The 25675-nt window shown below is 39.0% G+C and overlaps 1 protein-coding gene across 7 annotated transcripts in view; it reads left to right on the top strand.

The window, feature by feature from the left end:
- Positions 1-25675, top strand: part of EHBP1 (EH domain binding protein 1) — a 218274-nt gene that overhangs the window by 136119 nt on the left and 56480 nt on the right. For all 7 annotated transcript variants that reach the window (XM_061989162.1, XM_061989164.1, XM_061989165.1 and 4 more), the window contains exons 11-14: positions 472-650; positions 1296-1344; positions 7501-8415; positions 10300-10443. In XM_061989162.1, coding sequence (XP_061845146.1) covers positions 472-650; positions 1296-1344; positions 7501-8415; positions 10300-10443 — 1287 coding nt within the window. The remainder of the gene's footprint in view (positions 1-471; positions 651-1295; positions 1345-7500; positions 8416-10299; positions 10444-25675) is intronic.

A 25675-nucleotide genomic window follows, 5' to 3' on the forward strand; every position in this document is an offset into this window, starting at 1 on the left:
TGCTGCAATGGTAGATGGCAACTTGTGGTAAACTCTGCCCCTGCTAGGCCTGGCTTTTGATCCATTCACAGCGTTATCTTCATTAAAAGCAAAAGGGCTTGTGGGGATGCTTTTCAGTCCCTGCCTTTTGGGAAATCTTTTCAAGGGTGTGTATCACAGGCAGTGCAGGACTGTGCCTTAAGTATTTAAGCACAGTCTTTCCACTGGTACAATTCTTGGCCTGTTCTCCTGTGCAGATCTGGAATCCTGTGTATCTACATCCTTTGGAGACAAGTGCCAAGGGCGACGACTGCAGATAATAACTTGTGATTTGTGTCTTTTGCGAGTTACAGTCATTGTAAACTGACAGCTGTGAAGGACCTAAACTCACATCAAAGGAGACAGATCATCTAGTTAGGTCGATTAATGTTAATTCTCATCTACCATTAAATTCTTTTATCTTATTCTCTTTTTTTTTTCCCTTTTTTGCAGCCAAGCCCCATACCAAGTCCTGTTTTGGGGAGAAAGCCAAACGCCAGTCAGTCACTGCTTGTGTGGTGCAAAGAAGTGACAAAAAACTATAGGGGAGTGAAAATCACCAATTTTACTACATCGTGGAGAAACGGTTTATCCTTTTGTGCAATATTACATCACTTTAGACCAGACCTAATGTAAGTTGGATACTCTCTGTCTACGTAAGCTAACTCTCCTAGAAATATGCAACATTAAAGCTTATGTAAAGCTCAAATCCCTGTTTGTTTCAGGTGTTAAACTGTTTTCACCCTTTTCTTTTAAGCAGGAAACCATCCTTTCTAAGAAAAGAGATTTATGAATGCTCAAACTTTACAACTTCTTTCCTCTCCCTTAGTGCATAAACAGTTGTTTCTCCCCTTTCTGTGATTTGTTTTTCTTCTTCTTAATCTTATACAAAGAACTGACTTCAAGATGATTATGAAAATTGTGCTAGTGTTGAAATGAGATGAGAGGAATAAGCCTGTAGCTCTTTGTACACTGACAAGAACAGATTACCTCCTGGTAAATTTGGTTGTCAAGGTCGGCCTCTAGACTCTGCCTTAACTTCTTTTTTAGATGGAAAGCTTCAGGCAATGAAACATGTAATCGGTGTTTGTTTGTTTATATATTTATTTATTTATTCCTTTAATTTTCCACGCTATTAGTTTTGTTGATTGAATTGCTGTGAAATTGCTAGTTACTGTATGATATTATTGTATGTCAAATTTTTAGATTCAGTTTGTTTTAAAACTGCTGCTTTTATCAAATACTGTACATACCCACTGTGCCATTTTCCCCCTCAGTGACTACAAGTCCCTGAATCCTCAAGATATTAAAGAGAACAACAAAAAGGTAAGAACTGCCAGGGGAAAAGGAAAAACAAACAAACAAAAAAACATAGCTTCAATTTTGATTTCACTGCAGGTTTTCATTAATTTTGGGAAAGTGCAGTTGTTTTGTAAGGTCATAACGGTGGCTCACAGAAGGTATTCAGCCTCCTGCGGTTCAAATCGGATGCATTATTGACTCGCGTTTGTCATGGTCTTTAACATTCACAACAAGTGCAAGGCTGGCATTAGAGTTTAATATTTGTATGGCCTACATTAACTGTGAAAGCAGAGAAAAGGACTGACTGGCCTTCTGTGATTGCTCCTCCGATTTTTCTCCTCTTGATTTTTCTCGTCAGCCATGTAATTAAAAAACCCGGGAAGCATAAGTGCCCTTGGTTTGTCATACACAAGGCTTCTCTTTCGGTTGCTTTAACGGGGCTCCTGTGCATCAGTCAGAGTCTCCGGCGCTTTGATGGTGCTTTTTGTACTTTTAAAGGTGATATTTTACACCAACTTCTATTATACCACACCAGCTGTGAGAAGTGGTGGATGCGATGTGGAAAGTTTTAAGATGAAAAGTGTCAAAGTGATACTTTGCAAAGAAACATAAGTACTTAACAACACAGCGATAGCGTTGTGCTGGGCGGCTGTTTTAAACCACTCTTGTACCTTCACGATGCAGAGGTGTAAAAAGTTCCTCTGGAAGATACAGGATCTCAGTTCGGGAATCACCAGAAGACTTTTTATTTCTGCTCACTATTTCAGACATGTTACAAACTTCAGTTGGGCCCTAAGGACATGTTTAGAAATAATAATCTTCATGCAAGTTACTGATAATAAAATTGTTCCTGAAGATCATCTGAAAATTGTTTTTAAGTAGCTGCCTTCTCAATGCTGTGATTTTATTTTTATATCACTTTGAAAACACTAAATCTAATGAGGGTGAAAGTATAAAAATATACTTTGAATAAATGAATTAAGTTCAATGTGGTATAGCAAATATAACTGAGGAGTATTAGATTGCAGATATGTGGAATTTCTGGAAGTGCTTTATTAAAATTCAGTTGTATTTAGGGTAATTATATTTTAATGTGCCTGCACACTTACAGTGTTAGCCAGGGAGTCACTTGTCTTTAAAATAACACTTAAGTATTACAAATAATGAAAGATTACTGAGCTGCTGTTATTTAATGAATGATTTGGCCAATGATATCTTTTTCATAATACTGCAGGGTCTTAGGATGACCTAAATGGATTAACCATGACATCACGGTGTTTTCTGTGACCATATGTTTTTGTACTTGAGGTTTCGTTGAGCATCCGGGCTAATTAAGATGGATTATAAAAAAGAAAGAATAGATTATTAATTAAGAACGTTGGCAGTACAATCAGTCATCTTTTCTTTATGAAACTGTGATGGCAAACGGTGAACTTTTTAACCTGTCTCTCTAAAAGGATATAGTTCCCAGGATTGAAGAAGTAATGATTGTTGTTATTGTGCAGTTTTTTTCTTTCATCACTTTGCAAGCCTTCACCTGACAGCTACATTGAGTATCTCAGTTGCTTCCTGCAGATTTATTTCCTGGTCTCACACAGTTCTGCCTGATAACCCCGCGTGCCCTTGGTTGGAGTGAATGCAGCACTGGCAACAATGGCTGCCTATAAATTCCATGCAGATATGTAACACATTTGACAATGATTCCTCCTAACCAATTAAAATAACATCTATGGTTGAATAGGACAATTTTCTTTGTCTGAAGCAGCTCCTTTTTCTTTCTTTCTTTCTTTTTTTTCTCCCCTCCTAGGAAAGGAGGTAAGAGGTGGCTGTGACCATAGATTAAAGGTTAACCCATAAGAGCCTGTCTTTTAGAAGTGCATGACCTTGTTTGTATTTTAATAAAAAAAGAAGAAATCTGAAGAGACAACTATTTTAGTGCAATTACTGTGTATAATTACACATTGAAATGGACCGTTTCAAAAGGCAGCTCATCTGAGTTTCTTTATAACACCCACTAGTCATTTCCCAAATAGGTGCTGCCGCTGATGCTGAATAAAAAAGGGCATTTACCTGTGACATCTGATCTTGGCCAATATGTCAGTGTGTTACATAGCTGGGAAATGGTTGGAATACTGCCTGTGGTGCTTGTGCTGATGGATCCCAATTGATGTCTGTCAATCAGCTTGTCAGTAAATTAAAATAGAGAGGGGAAAAAAAACCCCACACCATCAGGAGATAGCTAAATAGGTTTAGTGCCCTAAATATACATGTACATTGATGTGTGTATTGTCATTTCCACAGTATAATTATATCTCTAAACCCCCCCAAACCCAAACAACTGCTCCAGATTACTCTAGCATCAGTCAGAATTCAGGTGTATTTTTGGTGCATTGTGCTCATGGCAAATTGAAATTTCTGTGAGGAACAAAAGAGAAACCAGAATTGTCTTTGAGAAAATAAAAACCATTTCAGGGATATCTTCCCAGCTGATCCAAAGGGTTGTGCTTCTACTTACACGTTGCCTGTATCTAACTATCCCTGTAGCCTTCGCAGTAATAATTTTATTTACTGCATCCATCTGATTATTAGTAAATAACAATGAAACATGTGGTGTTAAGGCTACAGCACACTGGCAGTTTTAGTCCTTTATCAGGAGCAGAATTTTTTGCATATTGCTAATAGCATGTCCTGCACTTAAAAAGTGTCAGCTACTAAACTACACTTGGCTGGAGCTTGGAGGGGATGAAAGAATGAGAAGTGGAAGGGCACAACACTATGTTTCTAATAATGAACTTCTGGTTTTAATTGCTTTATTATTTAGAGAAGCTTGTTTCATTTGAGGGATTATTGTGTGGAAATAATAATATATCCTCTGGATGTTTGATTGGCATTTTCAGTTTTCACAATGCTCTGCTTTTTAACTTTTTTTCCAGTTTTTGACCATTTCTACTAATTTCCTCAATGCAATTGAGCTCAATTGTCCTGACAATTTGCCATTTTGGAAAATACTCCATTTTGCAAGGAAGGAATCCTTTTAGAATATACATTTAATCAGAAGGATTCAGAATTCCAGGGATAGAATTGAGTCAAAATGGAAAAAGGCCCTTACCTTTAAACTGGCAGACATATTTTTACAACAGGCATTCGTGCTCACTTCTACTATTTGATTCCACATCATCATAGGCACGTGTTTATTTGTGTGTGCAGGAGTTGCTTGTTGACCATGGTGGGATCATACCAGGAGCATTGTTAAATGTACAAATAAAAGTTTGCAAAATTGAGGCTTAGTTCTGCCTCTGTTTAACAAAAAGTTAATTGCACGTGGAAAATTTGTTCTGATGATGCCATGTGATGAACTAGTTAGAAACGCTGGGCATTTAGAAGTAGGCTGGAATATCAAGCAGGTGCCAGCTTTTCTAACAGTGAAGGAGAACCCATCACACCACTGCCATATGGACACATATGGAACATGCAGTTGCTATTTATAGATATTTATAGAACTAGTGACTGTAAAACATTTCTGTGCCAATCTAGATATTTTGTGTACTTCAGAAGGAGAGAAGCAAGAATGTGTTTTGTCCAGAATGAGAAGGAGAGGGGATGGGAAATGTATTTGACATCAGTAGGAGACTGTTATGTTAGATCCCAAGCATCACAGGAAAAACTGTGCAGACAGTAAAAAGTGATTGTAGCTGTATCAAGAATGTCTATCATTCCAAATTCAATCCTTCTGCCATAGTGTTACCCATTCTAAGCAAGTGCCTTTCCTGACAACTATGAAACACTGTCCCCACCTTAATTTTACAGTCTCTGGGAGATATTCGTAGGATTTAGTTTTATTAGCATATAAATAAGAAATTAAGAGTGTAAAAGAGTTCAGGTCATGTCTATGGGCTTTGGCTACCGTAGACTGCTAAGCCCATCCTTAGGTCTTTTCATTCTTCAGAAGGCAACTCCCACTACCTTCAGCGTGGGCTAACAGGTTATTTATGCCACTGAATCAGCACTGACCCACTTCATCAAACAGCAAATCCTGGTGTTACCTTTGGTCCACAGGACAGCACAGCTGGCTTGCTATGCTTTCATGCCTAGACTGTTTTGTGCTGGCATATGAGCAGTCATCATTCCTGGTACCTGCCACAGCTTAGGCTGCCCTCCCAAATCCCTGCATTGCTTTCCTTTAACTCTTCTTTCTCTGTGCTCTTCATATCTGTTTGTTCTGCCTGTCTTCATATCCAGCTTGTTCTTGCTCTTCCAACCTGCATCCCAAGACAAAGTATATGACAGCTGTCCCTCTTCTGCCATCCAGATTCTTTCCATTCTCTCCCACACACTACTTTCCTGCTGTTTTACTCTGTTTCGAGCTTCATAAGGGCAAATACAGCAGTTGTGTTTTCCACTACTACTCCTATATCTAAGCACAGCTCTGCTTTTATGAATGGCATAACAATCTGTCATAATGAACCTTCCTGAGAAATTATACCCTACCAAAGATCAGCAATGATTTTAGGCCACATCATTTTGCACAGGGACAGCCAGAAAGGCTTAAAAATAAATTATTTAGATAATTTCTATGGCTAGATAAACTCTGAGAATCATTTGTTACAGCAATAGAAAAATTGCTTATTACAAATTGCTTTTACAAGTTATACCTGAGCAGAAGGAGAAGCATACAAATTTCAGGAAGATAAATTCCAGCTGCAGAGTTTGAAAAGTGGTTGAAATTAAAATTGTTTGACCCTCAAAGTAGGGAATGACATTGCAACGGGAATGATAGAGCTTCCTTTTCTCAGAGCAAATAAAATAAGTGGGTCTATCAGGAGCCAGCCAGGCCAAACCCACATTCTAACTCACTGTTGGAACATTTGCTAGTGTGAAAACCAAAATGATTTAAAAATCATAATTTATTTCTGTTTGTCTCTCTTTCTTCCACCCATATAAAGCTAAATAAATTAAGCAAATAGCATAAAACTGGGGTAGCATGGAAACCAATGATGTGTGTTATTGTTTCCTTGCAAAAAGGGCAGGTTCTGTCCATGTCTTACATTTAGCATCTGATGTTGTTCAAAATAGCATAGAAATAACAACTCTGAGAGGGTGAAAAGGAGCTGCAGAATTACTGGGGGAGGAGATGTCCAAGTGCTTTAACTGAGTGCAGCTAACAGGAGGCCTTTTTAAAGGCTTCCTTGAAACACAATATTGTCTTCCAGGGTTAATCCAGGATAGTAATAATTAATTGTAAATTGAGAAACGGCTTTAATTCTTCAAAACGAGAAAAACCTGATGCACCAAGCCCACTCACTTAAAGGGCTAGCAGAAAGAGGACAATGTATCCTCACAAAGCAGGAGGCTCGCAAACTGTTAGCTTTTAGAAATGAAAGTGAAATGGGAATTAATTCTTTTCTCTCTTTCAAATAAATTTAGTATCAACAAATGTGTTTAAAACGTGTTTGTTTGCCAGATTGATGTGATTTATGTCTTGTATCAAAGTGATCTGTGGTGGTGTTTTTTTTGACTATCTGGACATAGTTTTTCATCAACACAAGTCACTGCAATTACATGACCAGTAGAAGGGAGAAGGTTGATCACCGGTGATAAACCTCAAGATGGATTAGTGTCGTGTTTCTTATATCTTTGTTCCTTATCTTAAAAAGCCATCCTTCCTTGCTTTTTTTCTGGTCCAACTCTCACACTTTTTTTGTTTGCTTTTTTCCTGCTACTTGAGTGACAACCGTTTAAGGTAGTCATTGGTTTTCTCAGTGCAAACAGAAGGACTTTTAAGTTGCAGTTCCATGAACAGCCTTTTGCTTAACAAAATGGCTTAATTTTGAGTAACCAAAGATTTTAGTATAATATGGTATTGGGGTATGCTAAAAATATTTAAAACAAGGTGCTTTGAGTGTCTTTACCTGTCATATTCTCCCAAAATGCATTGCTCTGAAAATACCATGGGAGTTACCTAGAAGCCGTCAGAAGAAATCAGTGAGTTGGATGTTGGACTGTGCAACAAAGAATACAGTAACTCCTGTAATAAAGCCAAAAGGATAATAAGTAATAGAGCTTAATACTGCATATGTTTTAGACTCGCTTATTTTGACTGAAACTTCCACTTTCATGCTGAAGTGTTATGCTGCATAAGAAACTGCTGCATTGTAACCTTTGTTTTGTTTGTCTTTAAAGGCCTATGATGGATTTGCCAGTTTAGGAATATCACGATTACTGGAACCTTCTGACATGGTTTTGTTAGCGATACCTGACAAACTGACTGTTATGACCTATCTGTATCAAATAAGGGCACATTTCTGTGGCCAGGAATTAAACGTGGTTCAGATAGAGGAGAACAGTAGTAAAAGCACATATAAAGTGGGTAACTATGAAACGGACACAAACAGCTCTGTTGACCAGGAAAAATTCTATGCAGAGCTGAATGACCTGAACCGGGAGCCCGAGCTGCATCCACCAGACACTGGTCTGGCAGACTTTGCTTCTCAGGACGACTCTGTGTTTGTAAATGACAGTGGTGTTGGCGAATCTGAGAGCGAACATCAGACTCCCGATGATCATTTAAGCCCAAGCACAGCTTCCCCTTCTTCTCGCAGGACTCAAAGCGATACTGATGCACAGAAATCCCAGCAGAGCTCTGGAAGGACTTCTGCATCTGAAGATGTTGGGAAGTGTGGCAGTACAGATACCACACAAGCGCAACCTACCTTGGGAAGGAAGAAATTGCTGATAGCTGACACTTTAGACTTGAGTGATTTGGCACATGTCAGCGATCAAAAAGAGGATGTGTCTCCCACACTTGTTTGTGAAGATAATGACAAGAAGAGACACCAAAGCTTAGACAGTACCATTGGTTTCTCAGAGCAAGAAAAGCTGGGACATACAGGATCCACAGAGAGCACAAGAGCAGATCCCATTTCACCTGTCATAAAGCCGAGTTTATCTCCTACTTCTCAGCTTGGATACTCCTATAATAAGGATACGGATCTTGCAAAGAAACCTCACACTTCTCCAAGGCAAACAGAATCTGATTCTGACAATGATGCCAGAACGGCTTTAAATCATGCAGATCAAACTGCGAAAACAGCACAGGTAAGAAATTAAAACCTTCTCTTGCCTATGAGCTGCTGATCTAGTTCTTTCTTCATGTTTGTAATTTACACCATATCTTTAGTATAAATGGCGATACGAGTGGTGTATTTTTATTGTTGGACAGTAAGTACTTTGAGAAGTAGGTGGTGCTGGGACAGAGCCTTTACATGAAAAAGTAATTTATAGAAATTGTTCTGGTGTTAATCTTTCCAAACATTCTTCAGTTAAAGGAAGTGGTGTTCTCAGCTCTGACAAAGATGATGGCTCGAAGGCTTTTGCCACTGAGTGTGGCAACATCTTTCTTCTGAATATTGCATACTGAACCAAAACTCGAAAAATACTTCTCAGTTTATTAATGGCTGTTCCAAAATATGTAAAGTTTTGAATACCTTAAAATATACTAAAGATGTTTCAAAGTCTTGTCTGAGAAACCACATAGCCTTGTGAACATAGCCATGATGTTACGCTGTTGACAGCATGCAACTTGAGTGGCCTCAAGCATGTTTCTTAACCACAATATCAGTTTATTTTCTGTAAAGTTAAAAAGTGTGTGCCCACCTACCTAGCAGATTCATTCTGAGGATGAAAGTTGAATATTGCATAAATATTACATAAACAGCAAGTATTATCAGTGAGGCATATCATCACAAAAATATGTAAAAGATGTTTTCAACTCTGTTTACAAAAACACCGAAGCAAGCTTACAATTTTGCCCCTGTGAAGAGCTTTATTGAGTTTTGGCTTTGTTGGGCTGTATGTCATTAGTTCTGACAAGAAAAAAAGTACGGCTCTCCTTTCTTTTCGTAGTGTGGATTGCTTCGAATATTTTAACATTTTTTCCTGAGTAAGCACCACAGAGAATCATTTTACTGCAGGAGAAGCAGCCCATAGTTGGGGCAAGAATGGCCAAGTGTTAGTTAGGTAGCCAGCCAATTTCTTTCCTTTAATCAGTGAAGTCTCGTAAAGTTTCTCCTCATCAACGTCTTTGTGTACTGGGTGAGAAAGCAATAGCTTGGCCCGCAGAGAATACTAGAGCAGGAGGAGAGATGGTCCTTTGTTGTCAGTCATCTGTGCGTTTGCACGTGGTAATGAAATCTCAGATGTGAGCCTCAGTCTTGACCTTGAACCCTCAGTTGTTGGTTAGAGTCAACCATCTCAATTTCCACGTGGTTGTTGCAGGAGTACAACCTGCAACACCTGTCCCAGCTCTGTCTTGTGTAAAGGCCTAGAGACACATTTTCCCAGAGCCTTCACACTTGACCTTGACTAAGAAGTCAGCGCTTGGGAATATGTATGTATGTATGGGAGCTACTCATGTTGCCTACGCAGAAGCCTCACTCCTGTTATTTCTACTCTGCAATATCATTGGGCATATGTATGAAGAAGGGACTTTGCTGTGGCTATTCACAGGTGAAGCAGGAGCAGATGTTTTCTGCAGTTTTTTTTGCCTTGCACCCAGTCTCTTTGTGTTCAATTGAAGTTATAAATGAGCGATACCCATATAAATAGCCAGCGAAGCATTATATTTGCATACATATTAAAGTAAATAAGGGAACACATAGCACATTTAACATAGCTTCCATGAAGCCAATTATTTTTTTTTCCACAGTTGCAATTTTAAGACATTAAATGTTGATAGAAATTAAGTTTTAAGGGGAGGGAAGAGAGCTCTTATTTACATTATAAAGGCCTGTGACTTTTTTTTTTTATGTTACATTTTGATCATCTTTTCATTTCTATAGAATGCTCTGTCACTTCATGAAACTGTAATCCATGTGACTCCTGGCCTTTATTGTATAGGAAGGCTCCTGGCTATTAACTGCTATATAAACGTTAAATACCCCAAGGCTGCCTTGCTGTTAATTATCTTTCTTTATTTTTAAGCAACGTATATTGTCAAGACAGGAAGAACTTAAAGAAAGAGCAAGAGTTCTGCTTGAGCAAGCAAGAAGAGATGCAGCTTTAAAGGCAGGGAATAAGCAACTAACCAATACAATCATCCCAGCCCGTAATAAGCAACTGAATGATGTAAGAAATATTGGCCAGTATGGCAGTTTACATAGTTAAAAAGTATTGTGTGTGCATATACTTGGTGGGGAGGGGATGGGACACATGTCCTTGCAGATTATTTCTTGTCCACACTGAATGGCTCTGTGTTATGTGCCCTTAGCTCACTTTTAAAGACTGTTTCTCCTGCTGTTACGGCCAACAGAAAGGTGCCTTGAGACTTCACTGGAAGCAGAGGTCTGGGAGCACCTTCTTTGATTGGCACCGCAGTTTCTAATGGGACAAAAAACAAAAGTTACTCGTTAAATGATAGTGAAGTAATTTATGCTATTTTTGATTACTTCTCTTTTCTCAGTTAATGTAAATCCATTCCCTGAGCCTGTGATGTCAGCTACTTACTACTTCATAAGTGTTGTTGCAGTGAATGAAGCTGCTTGTGACAGTCTTGTAAAAAAGAGTTGATGGGACAATTCCTTTTTATCACCAAAGTTGATTATGCTGGTGAGGTGGGAAAGTGGAGCTGGGGAATGAGCTCCAGTGTTGAAGCAGCTATGGTTGCACCTCCAGCGGCCTCCGTGGTGACCTGGAAGGATGCATACTCTCTGGAGATGAAAGCTAATTAATTTTTATGCAAACCTTGGCAATGTGGGTTTTGTCATTCTAACTATTGCGCATTACAGTCTGTACTGGCAACTGAGAATGTAAATGTAACTGAAAAACAGTGATACAGAGAAAGGCTTGAGTCTTTACTGGTTCACATCTTTTCCTGAGGGGCAGGTTCTGGTTTTTACATAAATGGGATCATACAATCAAAAAATGAAGACACTGATTTACACGTCATGTTTCATTTCTCTGAACTGTCTTGGATCCGTGCTGTGCTTTTTATTCTTTCTTAACAATTCCTCTCCCCAGACTGACCTTTTTTTTTTCTTTGAAATATATTCATATATACAGACAAGTCTTGTTTGTATAGTGATAATATAATTAAATATAAGAAATCTTTTAGTTACTTGGTATTTAAATTTTCTCCTAGATGGTATATTTTAGTATAAATTTCACTTTGGGGATTTTTTTTAAATTACTTTTTCATAAAGCAAACAGCATTAGAGGATGGATACTGTAGGCAACTACTCAGGCAGAAACAACTGTAATTAAAGTAGCCTAACATTTTTTTATTGCAAGCTCCTATTTTCAGAGGTTTTACAACTTTGCTAGTATTTCATTGTTTGAGGTGAAATGTTCGAGGCTGTCTGCCTCGAGGTAATCTTCAATTTTGTTACTTCGAAAAACTTCTGTTCAACCTTTTCTCTGTATTATGTTGGATAAAGCACTTTCATCTGTGTTTAAAAAAGTGTCTTATGGGAATAAGATTCTATCCCCTTGAAAAGTCTGTTCAAAACAATCAAAGTTGTGTTAATAGCACAATCTTGTCAGAGAGCCTTGAATCTGAGAAAAGTTGGTGTCAGTAAAATTTGTGTGGGCACAGCACAGCAAGAGTATCTTTTGCTGTTGCTTCCCTAAGGATCAGTGCCCATTCTGATGTAGATCGTGTAGTATTGGAAAGCAAAACTTTCTCTTTTAGACTCAAACTCCTGCTAATGAAATCCAAACAGGAGTAAAAGGAGCTACCCCACAGGCATGCCCAGGGTGGATGGCAAGGAAGCAGGTAGAGGCATTGTGAAGTTAGACACAAATGAGACCCGTGGCTAAGCCAGGAAACCAGCTGAAGGACAGAAACAGAATTCTGAGAGTGAGAGGCAGGATTGTGTAGTTCGGGAAGCCACATTACCCGTGGAACATTATTTCACTTACTACAGAAGCTGAAAAAGTACTTAAAAGCCTGCAGGAAAGGGTAAAGCATTTTTTTAGGGCTGCTCTGCAGAGCCAAAGTTTCTTGCTGCCTCTATCAGAAGCTCTTTCCAGTGTTGAGAAGGTACCTTCAATCCAATGTACTCAAGGTGGTGGGTTCCTTGATTTCTGATTTCCAACCTAAGTTTCTTGAAGACTGATTTCTGGACGTTTTGGATACACCCAGCTGTAGCCAAGTTAAGGTGAACTGTGCTGTGAACAAACAGTCCTGGCCCCTCTGAAATTCTGACCAAACAGTTAAGGGACACTCTTGAGTTGACTGTAGCATAGTAATAACTAAAGCTCCTCAGCTCAGAAGAGTGCTGTGGAGATACATTTTGGAAACTGTTAGATGTGATATTGAAGAATGCAGCAGAAATGCTCTGGAAGCAATTCATGTTTCTGTGTTCTGAGAAAAGTTTAAGTAGTATATTTTAAAGAAGGTGTAGGGCAGACAGCAAATGGTAAAGGTTGTTCATTCACTATATGTTTTGAGTTGTGGCCACTGGGGAGGAAAAAATTACGGGTTATGCTATGAAATGAGAACCAATGCAAGATGGTACAGCTATTGTAATTTCTACATTTGCTAGTTTCTGAATGCTTGGCTTCCCAAACTTCACATTCTCTTAGTGCTTTTCAGTAGGAAATGTGCATTGTGAAAGGGGAGTGTCATTATAAAGGCTGATGTAGCATTCATACTTTGTATATAAAGGTGATAAATGTTGATACATATGATATAAAGCTGTAGGTAACATATGCATGCATTGTATACATATCTATACCTGTGTATGTTCTGAATGAGGATGGATGTACACATCAACTTATATAGGTACAAGATGAAACACATTGATCAGTGTTTCTTTAATGTATTTCATCTTCATAAGAGATGAGACATTTCCCTTTGATGTTGTGCCATTTTACTACAGGTCATTGTTTAAAATAGGAATATCTCTTTTTAAAGAAGAAAACTGTAAAGAGACAGTCCAGGGCCAATGCTTTTGAAAGTAACTCTTGAAGTTTGCAGTCACACCTTTTTTGATAGCTTTACAAAAAAAGAGCTTTAAGCAGCCCAATCTTTCGGAGTGTGCTCTGAAAATCACACCTCAGCTAAGCTAAGCCTGCAGAGTCATTAGTTACTTCTGAAACTCTTGTCTTGTAGGCTTTACCACTTCATATTTGTTATTTGAGAACTATGAATTGCTGTTTTCTCAGTCAACAAGTGAGAACAATATACAGTACATGGGGTTGTATTGCTGCTTGAGGTCAACAGAAGGAAGGAAATTTCCAAGTCTGTTCCATGGTCACATAAGCAGGTTACTTGGTATGTGCTCAGCTGGTTTGTTTTGGTAAGTCTTCTTTGAAAAAGCAGTGTTCTGTTTCTCCTCTAAGCATATAGCAAATACTTTACACCTTCTTCAGCCTAAGCCTTACCCTTTCTCTGGTAGAACCAATATTGTGGGGTTTTGTTGGTTTAGGTTTTTTTCAGTAGTCATGTACTTTAGGCTTGCTTTTTTTTTTTTTTAAGTATTATTATTTTATTTTGGCTTTGTTTTCCAAACCTCTTGTCTCTTTGTTGCCCATTAACTGGCCTCTGATGAAGTAATGGCTGTTTTCCCATGACACGTCTATTCTCTTGGCCGTTTACCCCATTTTCTTGAGACTTCTTTCTTGCTACAACATGCTGCCATCTTCTAATGTGTGTGCTCTGGGATTAGACCCACGTCAGTAGTCTCACTTGTTGGTTTTGGAGGGTTTTTTAAACTCAGAAACTGAAGTTGTAGGAGCAGATTTGGGCACTGAAATTGCTCATATACCTGTTAACTGAATCCCATTTTCCTCTGTATTTGTCGTATTTGTCCTTGCATCCCAAACTGTGCCCTTCCTTAGTTCATGTCGTCTTGTTCTTTCCTCTCACTCAGACAATTTCAGCTGTCTGCCCTGGCCATTTCAGCTCACCTCCTTCTCCTTTTTAACTTTTCTTTCTTAGTAACCACTCCTTTTTATACTCTTTCTTCTGTTAGCCATTATTCCTCTGTGCCTTCTGCCCTATTGTAGAATCATAGCTTTTTTTGGTTGGAAAAGACCTTTAAGATGGAGTCCAATATCTCACCTCACACTGCTATTCCTGTTCAACCCAACTGGTGCAGTCTCATCATTCTTCGCCTCTTTCCTCTATTTGTAGCATTCTAACCTCTTGTCTCCTATTTATTCCCTTCTTGCAGCGTGGTTGAAGTTTTTTCTCTGTTAGGTTTGCTCATTTGATGCTTCTCAGAAGCCTTCAATCTGCAAGTTGTATGCATGCCAGCCTGAATGGAGGCATGTAAGCTTGTAGGCAGCTATTTCAAGTCTAAGGAGAGACAGTGTTGATCAGAAACTCCTTGAAAACATGCTCATGGTTTGGGAGGATCATAGATACATCCTTAAAAATGATGCAGCCTTTGGAAGTCTGGAAGAATTAGCTTAAGGGCTCTGTGAACAGAGTTACTGATCCCCTCATGGATCGCTTTCTCTATGGTAGATTTAGAAACAGCTCACCCTTTCTGCTCCCTTTCTTGATGTAGGTGTGCATTTAGTGACTCTTTTACGAGGTGCTTCTGTCATTTCCAGTCTGGTATAGCAGCTGTAATCACTTAGCTTTTAACCAGGAGAGCCTTTTTATTAGCTTACTCATTTTTATTTAACTCACCTTTTCTCATGATGAATATCACAGGGCTAGAAGGGCCATATCTGCTCCTGCCAGATGCTGTGAAATATCAGCCTGTAGTGATGGTTGTTAGTAGCTGCAGCTTGTCTGGAATATGATGTTAGAAAGGTCTGTGCAACCTAACTGGCCAAGTGGCAGGCTAGGAGGGAACCACAGCAAGTGGGAAACACTGAGGAATTGCAAGGATAAAAGGTCTTTCCAGCAGGGAACTCTCACTTGCAGAACATAGAGTGGAATCCATAATTCTTGAATCTCTGCTGTCAGCATATATCTGTGAAGGCTGGTGGCAAAATGTTCATCTTATTCTCCTTTAATGACTGGTCCACATAAAGAATGGAAATTTACTGCAGCTGTCATTTACTCTGTAAACTCAAATGGCTATGGTTATGGAGTCAGCATGATTACAGAGAATGGAATTAGGAGTTAAGAAATGCACAGGCAACTTTAATTAACCTCCTTTGTGTATATGCATTACGATGCAGTCTTTAATTATGTGATCACATACTATTTTCCCCAAAGCAATTGTGTCTCGTTTAGCTCAGAGGATTGAGGTGATGTAGAAGGGTGTTTGTCCAGAGGACCCTCCATCCTTTTGGTTGCAGAAAATGGAAGGTATACAGCAGACGAAGCAGGGATTGCAAGGAGCAAGAGCATGAGGTCATGATTAAGGTGCTTGAAAGAATTAAATGTAATGCTGCCTATGCCTCAGAGTTCCTGATCAGTGCTGCTGAGTCTTTTGAAAGAAACTTCCTCCAAGTGGTCACTAATTGTGTATCACTCCTTTCTGCCTTGCCATTTGAGGCAAATGTTTGATTTGCAGGTGTGTTAAGCATCCAGGTCTATCAGGAAAATCAATTGGAGACATATAAAGGGCTGCATAAAGCTTAGTATATACTCAAAGGAAAATAGGTAATAGGCTTCCCAGAGTGAGCACCCAGTGTTAGATCCTTTTAGCTGGGTCTCTCCATCTCCGTTCTCATCCGAAGAACAGGGTAATAACACCACCACGGGGTGTTGTGAGAAGGGAATGTGATTAATGCTTTTGAGGCACTTAAATACCGTAGTGACGAGCGCTGTAGAAAAGCCCTGGAATAAATTAATAACTCTGTCTGCAGAGCGAGATTTGAATATTGTAGAGTAAGGAATGGTGCTACATATTGATGGGCCTACATAGTGAATAGTGAAAATAAACCAGAGTATTGAACACCACTCAGCAGAGCTCAGATCAGGGCTGAGGAGTAGAATAAAAGGTGGTACCATAACAAGGCTCTATTCTAAAGGACACAGAGCAGGATGAAAATTGAGATTGTGCCTGCTAGTTTTATTTCTGGCATCTCTTAAATCATGTGACACGTTCTTTTAACTTGTTTTTGCAAAGTATTACATGGAAGGAATGAAAATATAGCGCTCATCTGGCAAAGTCTTCCTAACAAACACAGGCACCAGATAGTTCCTGAGATGATTTGGATTTTGCATAAGCAAAGGGTTCCTCCTTGATGAATTTAGGTGAAGGACTGGGCCACTCGTGGATTTAGCCAAAAATTTTGCTTATTTAGGATCTAGCATAGGTTGTGGGATGCAGGAGTGTTCAGTAGCATGATACCTTGAGGGAATCACTCTGTCCTTTGGTCCTTGTGAAACAGGAAAATAGTAATTCTTTCTTCACAGCAACATTCAAGGATGACCACACTAAAAATTGTGAGGGACTCCATTTGAACAGTAAGTATTTAAAACCAGATTGATATAACACTGAAGAAAGAGAGCAATCCTGACACCGTTGCTGTGCTTAAATGCAACTGTTGCTAGCCCGATTTCTGTACAGAGATTTCAGTTTACTTATCTCTGATATCATTATTTCATATTTATTCAAGTTGAATGACAGCTGTAGCTGCCTACATGGGTTTTTTAAAAATAATTATATTTGAAAGAGCAGTGGAGACTATCTTCAGCTTTTGTAGCAGAATTTGCAGATACAAAGTACTTCACCAAAAAGCTGTCGCCTCCAAACGTGCAAACACTGTCCATAGACAGAGGACAGCAGGAATGGGCTATGCCATGAGATTGTTTCTTTCTGCACAGAATATTGCTTTGTATTACTCTCTTGCTCAAAGGACTTGTTGCAGCTGTATCTAATTCATATTTAATAACCTCTTTCTACTCAGATGTCAATCTGTGTGCCCATTACTTTTCATTTTCATAAATATTTGAGTGCAAAATGGTAACTTTTATTTTTTTGCATGCACAGCGGACTGGTAGAAATGGGAAGGCTTTTTAGAAAGGCTTCAGAAAGTGACAAAATCTGAAAGGAGATGAGTTTCTATCCTCCTTAATTTTAATTGCATATATTTGCACAGATACAGGATGTGCCAGCTGCAATAAAATAAAATAAAGCATTATTTTAAATGCTCTGAAAAAAAACTCTGTTAATAAATGGTCACATTTATTGATCCTGTCCTGCACTAATCTGCTGCCTCCCTGAGCTAATAGGCTTCAAACTGTCCCACTCTAATACGTGCCCAAAAAGTAAACTCTAGCCAACGTGAACAGAAGTGGTACGGAAAGCAAGTTCACAGCAGACAACAAAAGCAGAGTATTTCAATTTGATTGAAAGCTGCCTTAAACTCAAGTTAACGTTGCAAATATTCTTACTTCCAAATATTTTAACAGGTTCTTGAAAATGAGTAAAAGATAGCTTTATTCAGTAAGTTTTATTTCTATCAGAAACCAGAATCCTTACTTCTGTTGCATTGGGAAAGGCATCTGGCTCATCAGTGCATTTTTTTTTGTAGTCTCCTCAGGTGGAAAATAAATATCTGTGATTGAGATGGTAATGTTCATTCATTTAAGGAAACACTCCCAAGTTGTTCCTATCTTGTTTTTTTTTTTAAAACAAACCAAAGAGAGAAAATCTGATCTTTATTAATTAAACATCTGACATGAATTTATTGAGGTTTAGGACTTTGCAGGTGGCAACCTTGGTCTTTTAATATTAATTGGAAAATATTGATTGAAAAAAGACTAGTCTGTCATGCTGATAATTGCAACCAGATTTAGATATGATCACTAGATCTTCCTGAGATTACAAAGAAGCAGTTACCATCTAATTGGTAAAAAAGATTGAACATTATTTTGGTAATCCCTGAGTTTTGGTAACTTATTCCCTGTTGTTCATTTAAATGTCTTGTCTGTATGCCACCATAAAGTGGTTAAATATGGTTTAGGCTGATAAGAGTGTGCTGTATAGTATTTACATTTCATGAGCATTCCAAGTTTTATAGCTGTTTCAACAATATACTTTTCTTTAAATGAAGGTTAGACCTGCTGACCGAACACTTCAAAACCACAACTGAACTGATATTTGCTGCTTTGTAAGAACAAGCTAAGGCTGAGATAGCCTGATCTCATTTCCTTGATGGCAAGAACAAACAATTTGTTGTATTTACCGTTAGGCAATACACGAAATGTAAAAATAATCTGTAACTTTCCAAGAAGGTTCCTCATCTTTTGACTTCACATGTGATCTGTTTAAGCACTTGCTTACTGTGAAGTTGTGATATTTCACTGTACAAAAATACTGCTATAGACAACTCCCTGACGTAGCTGAGGAAATAAATCAATTAGTGCAAGTAAACTCATTTCTGACAAGAATTAGTATTCATTGTCAGTTTTACACCAGGAGGGATTTCATGAATAAAGTGTAACCTTTGATAATACAAGACAAAATGTTACGCAGCTTGAGTTTTAGATAGAAATGCTTGAGATTCTCAGCTGAATTTTATTGCTGTAATTTTGATGAGCTGTGTTTGTTTACATCGCTTAAGCATCTGGCCTAAATATATAGAGACAGGGTTATTTATTATGTGGATGTAAATTCAGGGTGCTACGTAGTCTGCAGCCATGACATTAGCTTGCATGCTCACAGAAAAGAGGCTGTTAATTTATTAGCTGGATTTTTAAGCTCATCTGAACAACATTAGTTGAAAAACTTTTGCATCTTGTATCCGTTTATAAATATTAGCAAAAAAAGAAAGGTGTCAGTGTTTCAGAGCGATCCCTTTGTGTAGGAAGCCAGACCCGGGTCTCTTAGCATCTGGAATGCTCTTTTTTTCCTCTTACTGCTAATAACTGTGGACGTTTTCTGTGTGGATGTTCAGCACACGCTGTTGTGAATCCCAGGATGATATCGCCATTACTTAGAGCTGTATTTTGCATTGCCTATTCTGTTGTTGCTCAGCATGCACAAGGGTAGAGTTAAAATCTTTATTCATTTCATTTAAAAATGTTTCTTTTGTTCTCCTTATCATGTTCTGGCTTTCCCAAGGATATATGCCTTGAACGAAAAGTCACATGTGCATTACTAATTGTGTGCCATTGTATTTACAGTTCCTAGTGGTGGCACTGTGAAGCTACTAATTCTTTTGCTTCACTTGATGTAAAATAATCTGAGTGTCTTTGATAGCAGTGAAACAGTATTAATTGTTTTGTACATTTCTTGGTCACTCTTCTTAGGTGGTCTTCATAATCTATTAGAACTTTCAGCCAGATTTTTGTAATGTCATGCCTCCAGCAGTGATTAAATTGGTAATTAATGAACAGTCCTTGGCAACATAAACCCCATCCCGTTAATTTTCCCTTTTGAGTTTTTAGAAGTTGTCGTCTCTGTCAGAAAGCGTTGCGCCACCTTGCTACGGCCCCTTGGCATGAAACCACGACGGCTTGATTTTTTGCAGCCATTAGTAGATCAGAGCAGTAATTTCACAGTATTTTGGTCAGGGTAATTATAGTACCAAGTACCGAGTAGAGTTGGGAATTCACACAAGAAGTCCAGAAATACCAGGTGAGCTTCCTTGTGTTCACTGGGACGTTATGATTAGTTTAATTGGGCTTTGTTTGATTTCAGCCGCAGAGACTCTTTGTGCCACGGCACTGCAGCCACTTTCCACTTTAGTGTTTCTGACCTGCATTGACAGGAACTGGTGCAAAAATGAGCTCTTTGAAGTGAGGCTCTTTGGAGAGGGCAACTGAAAGAGGGGAAAAGTGATGTGTAAATAGTTTACTGTAGCAAAGCTCGAAACTGGACTGAACACCCTGCGTTTTGTGGGTGATGTGATTCAAGAGCTTTCATGTTTTCAAACAGAACAGATAATATTCCTGCTACGTTTGTGTAAATGTTTAGCAAATTACCACATTTTAAAATGTAATATTTTTTTTTAATCACTGGCTTTTACACAGCACTTGCTATTCTGCCTTCCTTTGAAGATGCAGTTGTTTCTCCCACCAGAAATACTGCAAATCATCTCTTTAGCCCTGCAAACAAATCGGAGCGAACACATTAACGAGACTGCAGCTGCACTTAGTAGTTCGTATGTCACAAAATAGTAGGTAAAGGCATTCATACTTGAGTGACTGACTATAGGTGTTGCGGCCTTCAGCAGTACATTGTGCACATTTAAGTTTAAATAGTCACTTGCCTGTTGGCTTCTGAATGAAAGGACTGTCACTGGTCACTTCTCCTGAAGCCTTAATGAAACCAAATAGTTTGCTACGAGTTTGGGCCTAACCATTGGGGTGTTTCATGCAGTCTTGTCAGTTGATGTTCATGAATTGACTTGAACAGAGATCAAAGTGTTTCTCAAAATGGAGAAGCGGGGAGAGAGACAGCTCCTTCAATTGCACCACAAGAGCTAATCAAGCCATCAGTTCTTTATGCACTCTGCGTGCCTTTAGAATTTAATACCCAATGGTTTGTCAGGACAAATTGAAAATCGAGGGGTGGGGGGGGATGTCTGTCCACGGCCCACTGCAAATAAAATCCACACTTTGCTCTTCTGGAGGCTCATTTTACTGAATTTTGTAATTTCATGTAAAACTGCAGTATTGATTAAATATTTGGCACTGGGGTGGGGGGAAAAAGTTAAGGTAAAGGATTCAGTAGGCATTATGCAGTGGTTAAAGATCCAGGTTTAAAGTGAAAGAGAAACTAAACTCAGCCTGTTTTTTTTTTCTGTTTGTTTCTTTCATTGATTGCTAATGAACTTTTTTTGCTGAAACATTTGGAATTGAATTCAGAAAATAGTTTTTTGAGTGTCAGTTAAAACAAAGTCATGTGAAAATACCTCCCTCCCTCTAACTCTCTCTCTCTCTCTTTTTAATTGATATGATTTAGGCAGAGGAAAATGGTAAGGGGGATTTTTCTATTGCAGAAGCAATTTTTAAGGGATTTAGTCTTATTTAGCCTGAAGGTCTTCACACTAATGAGAGCACTTAAGTTACGTCCAGGCGTTGATTAGACAGCTCATCTATCAACTGGAGCATGAGAATTTGTATTTTAGGTACCTTTTATACATTATAAATGTATATGCTTTTTTAAAAGAATCACTTTAGACTTTATTTGCCACTAATTTTTAATTGCCTTCTTTCATATCCAAGGTGGCTGTAAGGCAGCACAAATGGCAACAAGGAAAAACTCTACATTTGATGAGAAATAATATTGAAACTGTATGAAATCGACATGCCCAATGCAAATTGCTGCCTAGATACCTTCCTGAAACTGCCACGAGCCCCCTTAAAGCCTAAATATGTTTATTCAGGGAACACTGAGTTATGTATATTTAAAAATGACCACCCCCACCCCCAAAAATTGTGAACGTGCATTCTACCTGTAGTGGGGGGGTTTTTTGCCATGTTTAAATAAAACACAATAGCATCTTAATTATTTTCTACACCATTCTGAAAAGTATAGCTTTTGTAACTTTTTGACATTTCAGGTTTATAGAAAAAAAATGTAAAACGTTGCCACCAGCTTGCACTATGAGCAGCCTGTAATAACAGTTAAAAAAAGCTTTCTGAACTATTTGACAAGATTTCTTAGTGCTGAGGCCATATGCTGTAGCCTTTAAGCTATTTCTTCCTATCAGTTTCATTATCACCTGCCTCTGAGTCTCCAATATCATCAGTAAGCACATGCAGAATCATAATTATGCCATGTACAAGTTCTTTGATAACATGTACAGTTTTCTTCTTAATTCTTTATCAAATGCATTGATCGTGGCATGTGTGCATTGATCCAGGTCCACCATCTGGCTGTGTGTGATAAGCACAGTGGCATCTTTGCATTTCCACTGTCATTCATTGCGCTACAATTTGGCTGCAGGGGAGTAGTGGCTGGGATTAGCCCTGTTCTGCTACTTACTTGCATTTTAAGTTGACACCTCTACAGCGGCTCAGACCACATTACAAACTGAAACACATACGCACGACTTAGTGATGTGACACTCCTCAATAAGCTTACTCCACTAGCTACTCAACAATCTGTAATTGGATTTGTAGGAATAACAGCAAAAGATTTCCTAAGAATTGCTGGGGACAGAAGGTGAAGTTTTCTCATTATTGGCAAAAGGCTAGGTATAGATCCTAGACGATTGGTATTTTCCATTAAAAAAAAGCTGCCAGCCGTTTGCAGGACATTGTCAAAAAAAAGAGAAAGCCCAGCAAACTAGGATGCAGGGAAGCATACTTGTTCTTTCCGTTCTCATCACACATGAGCGGACTGGGATCCTGTCACCCTCCCCCCAAAAATTAAGAGAAGGTTGGGAGGAGGGGGGAAAAAAACCACCCCAAGTTTGGGAGGCGCCTTGCAGCCCGCTCCGCTTTGTTCGGCTGGGAGTGAACAGGGAGCATTCCTCAGGAGGGCACGTCCTCCTCCCTCGGCACGGCACAGCACAGGGTTGCCCGCCCGACAAGGAAGCTTCCCAGGATGGCAGTCTGAAAGATGCTGCTCTTCAGCTTACGCATCCCATACACTTGCCAAAAGTCTTTGTTTCATAACGCCACCCTTTTTTTTTTTTTTCAAATTATAAAGTCAAGTTTACACAAGAGAAAATCCCTTAAGTGGAGCTGGCGATGAGTGTTGACTCCTACAATGAGTAAGCAGCTTCTTTAACTTCTGTCTGTAACTCAGCTGTGGAGAGAGGCGCAGAAAATACCACCTTTAGACTTATTGATCTCAGATGGGATGTTGTTGCCCTGTCTGGATGATGGCACCATTTCAGAATATTTCTCAGCCTGCACACTTGAGACCTTGTTTGTTGGTAATGCCAATAACATTGACAATCGTGGTGACAGGCGTAACAAGCTCCTGGATCCCGACGCCTTAGGTGATTGCTGTCCTTAATTATTCTTCCCGGACGAGGGAGAGCACAAACTTGCCTAAGCAGAGAAAATTCCAGGGATGAAGTTAGCGGAGGGGCTTTTGTCTCTCGCTTTTTGGGTGTAGATCGACTTTCTCGATGATCTTTCTTGGGAGCCCCGTCGGTAGGCAAGGCTGCCCTCGCATTGTTCGCCGGCAAAGCGCCTGGCTCTCAATATCAGTGCAGGCGAGCGAGAAGGGAAGGAAAACAGAAGTGTCTTTGGAATGTTCATATTTCATCCCATCCTTAAAATTTGCCGTAGAGCCAAGAGCGGTGTGAAATAGAAACGCTCGCCTTGATCGTCACGTAGATGTGTGCGGCTCCTAAAGGGTTAAAAGGGTTAAATCTTATTTATGTGAATAGAACTGCGGGGCTGTTTTGCAGAATGCTCCAGCACAAATACCTATGGTTCACTTTGACGTTACACTTTTTTTGTTGGTTTCTTTACTTTAAATACTTGAACTGTTAGACCTTTTACTTTTTTCTCTGAGAAAGATGTATTTGTACCAGATTAGAAAAGCTAAACTGTTTCTTTACATTGAATAATCAGCCTGTCATGACAAATCTATCTCCTTCTGCATGAGTAGGTGCCAGTTTGACTAGCTTCTTTTAGGCTCACACTGGGTTTTAAGCTGGATCCATGTGCATGACTGGCAGTGCATTTGTTGGGCCAGATCTAAGGAGCCAGAGAGCGTTCAGCTCCTTTTTGCCTACAAAAGAGCAGCCAGACAACCAGCAAGAGGCCTTGGATGTAGCACAAGGTGATACTTACTTAGTCAGCCATTCTTTTTTTTTTTTGTGTGTATATATATTTTTTTTTCCTTCAGTGAACTTAAGAGTTTCTCAGTTTCACAATGGCACAATGAGGAATTGAATTATCAGTGGATTGTTTTTCCACAGCCAGCATTCTTCACACCAGAAATACTGTACTAAGGGAACTGTAGGTTTTCCAGAGCAACATAGATTATATTGTTTTTAAAAAAGAAATAAAAAGTAAAAATTACTTGGTAACACTTCTTTAAAAACACCTTTTAGGTTTAAGATGTTTTCCATTTTACAGCCACACAGCCCCCTTTTATTGTGAATTTGGGGGGCGTTTTTTTCCTTATAGGGCACAGCTTTGTTAAAATACTGTTTGTGATTCTTCCAGTTTTAGACTTTGAGCTACTTCTGTTTTCATTCCCTCTTGTCTCATTAGTCCATCAGTGCTATAGATCATAAGCCAGCAGCTAATTCTTTACAACAAGTGATTCATTACTTTTTGTGATACATGTTCATGGAAAAATGTTTTCAGGCTACATGCAATTTATTGGTTGTAAGGTGGCTGATGTGGGCACCAGGCAGGAAATATCCAAGATGTTTATGTCTGTCTTTGCTGACCACTTCCTATGACTTGACTAGCCACAGAAATCCAAAGCCAATGCACTTTTGTCTTTGTCGAGTGGTCCCTGCTTAGCAATTCATATTTTGCTTGCTACCTGTGTGTTTTGAGCTGTTCTGAAACTGTAGTAGAGACCAAACATAAATGTGGTCCCCAGGGAGATCAAAGATTTAATCTGACCAGATGGGACAAACTTGAGAAAGATTTTGACTTTCCACTCTGTTTTGCAACAAGAAAGGCTGGGTTTTTTTTTTTGCTCTCCCGTCCTTTCTTTGTTAGAAAAAGCAGAGATCAGGCCATCCCCAGAGAAATGAGCAGGTGTGGCCATTTACAAGCATGTCTGGTTATATTATAAACCAACATAAGAAAAGTTTGAAATGGTTTGAAAAGATCTGCTAAACAGTTTTAATGTTTCAGCCCAAATCCTATTTACTCAAACAAGAGCCGATCAAGGTCACAGTAAAACCCAGCCTGCCCAAACCTTTAAAGCTCATGTAATTTTTTATTATTATTATTTTATTCTGTCTTCTCTACTAACTGAATAGGTACATTTTGGTAATCCTTGCCTCTGGACAAGAACAGAAGTCTTTTTCTTTCTGAATGGCTAATAACAGAGCCATTCTTCCTGTCTAATGATGAAAGAGGTGGCAGTCAAGTTCTTTCTCTTAGATGTACTGTGCACTCGGGACAGACCACGGCCAATTTTGAAACCTACAGCTACGGGAATCACTCCCTCTCGTAGCTACAGTTCTGGTTTAATTTTGTTGCTGTGGAGTATCACTAATTTACCACTTCCCCCCTCGCCCCCAAGTCTATGGACACAGTAAAGAATTTTCTTTTGAATTATCAAATAAAGGCAGCTCGCAGAGTTTATTTTTTTTAATAGGGAGAGTGTAGTAATTTTCAGACCTAAGTTTAGATCCTCCCAAAATTCTTCCAAAGGACAACTAAAAATCCATGGCAGTGGGTGGTTGGGGTTTTTTTCTTGGAAAATGCGAGAAGATTGCGGAATTTTTAGTGATTTCAGAAGATGGGCTTTATGAGAGTGATTGGGGTTTTTGTTTTCACCCCCTACTTGGTGTTTTACTGAGTCGTTCAGCTCTCAGCATCTGCCGACACTGCAGGGTAATG

This window comes from Colius striatus, chromosome 2, assembly GCF_028858725.1.
Source record: "Colius striatus isolate bColStr4 chromosome 2, bColStr4.1.hap1, whole genome shotgun sequence".
Classification (NCBI taxonomy): Eukaryota; Metazoa; Chordata; class Aves; order Coliiformes; family Coliidae; genus Colius; species Colius striatus.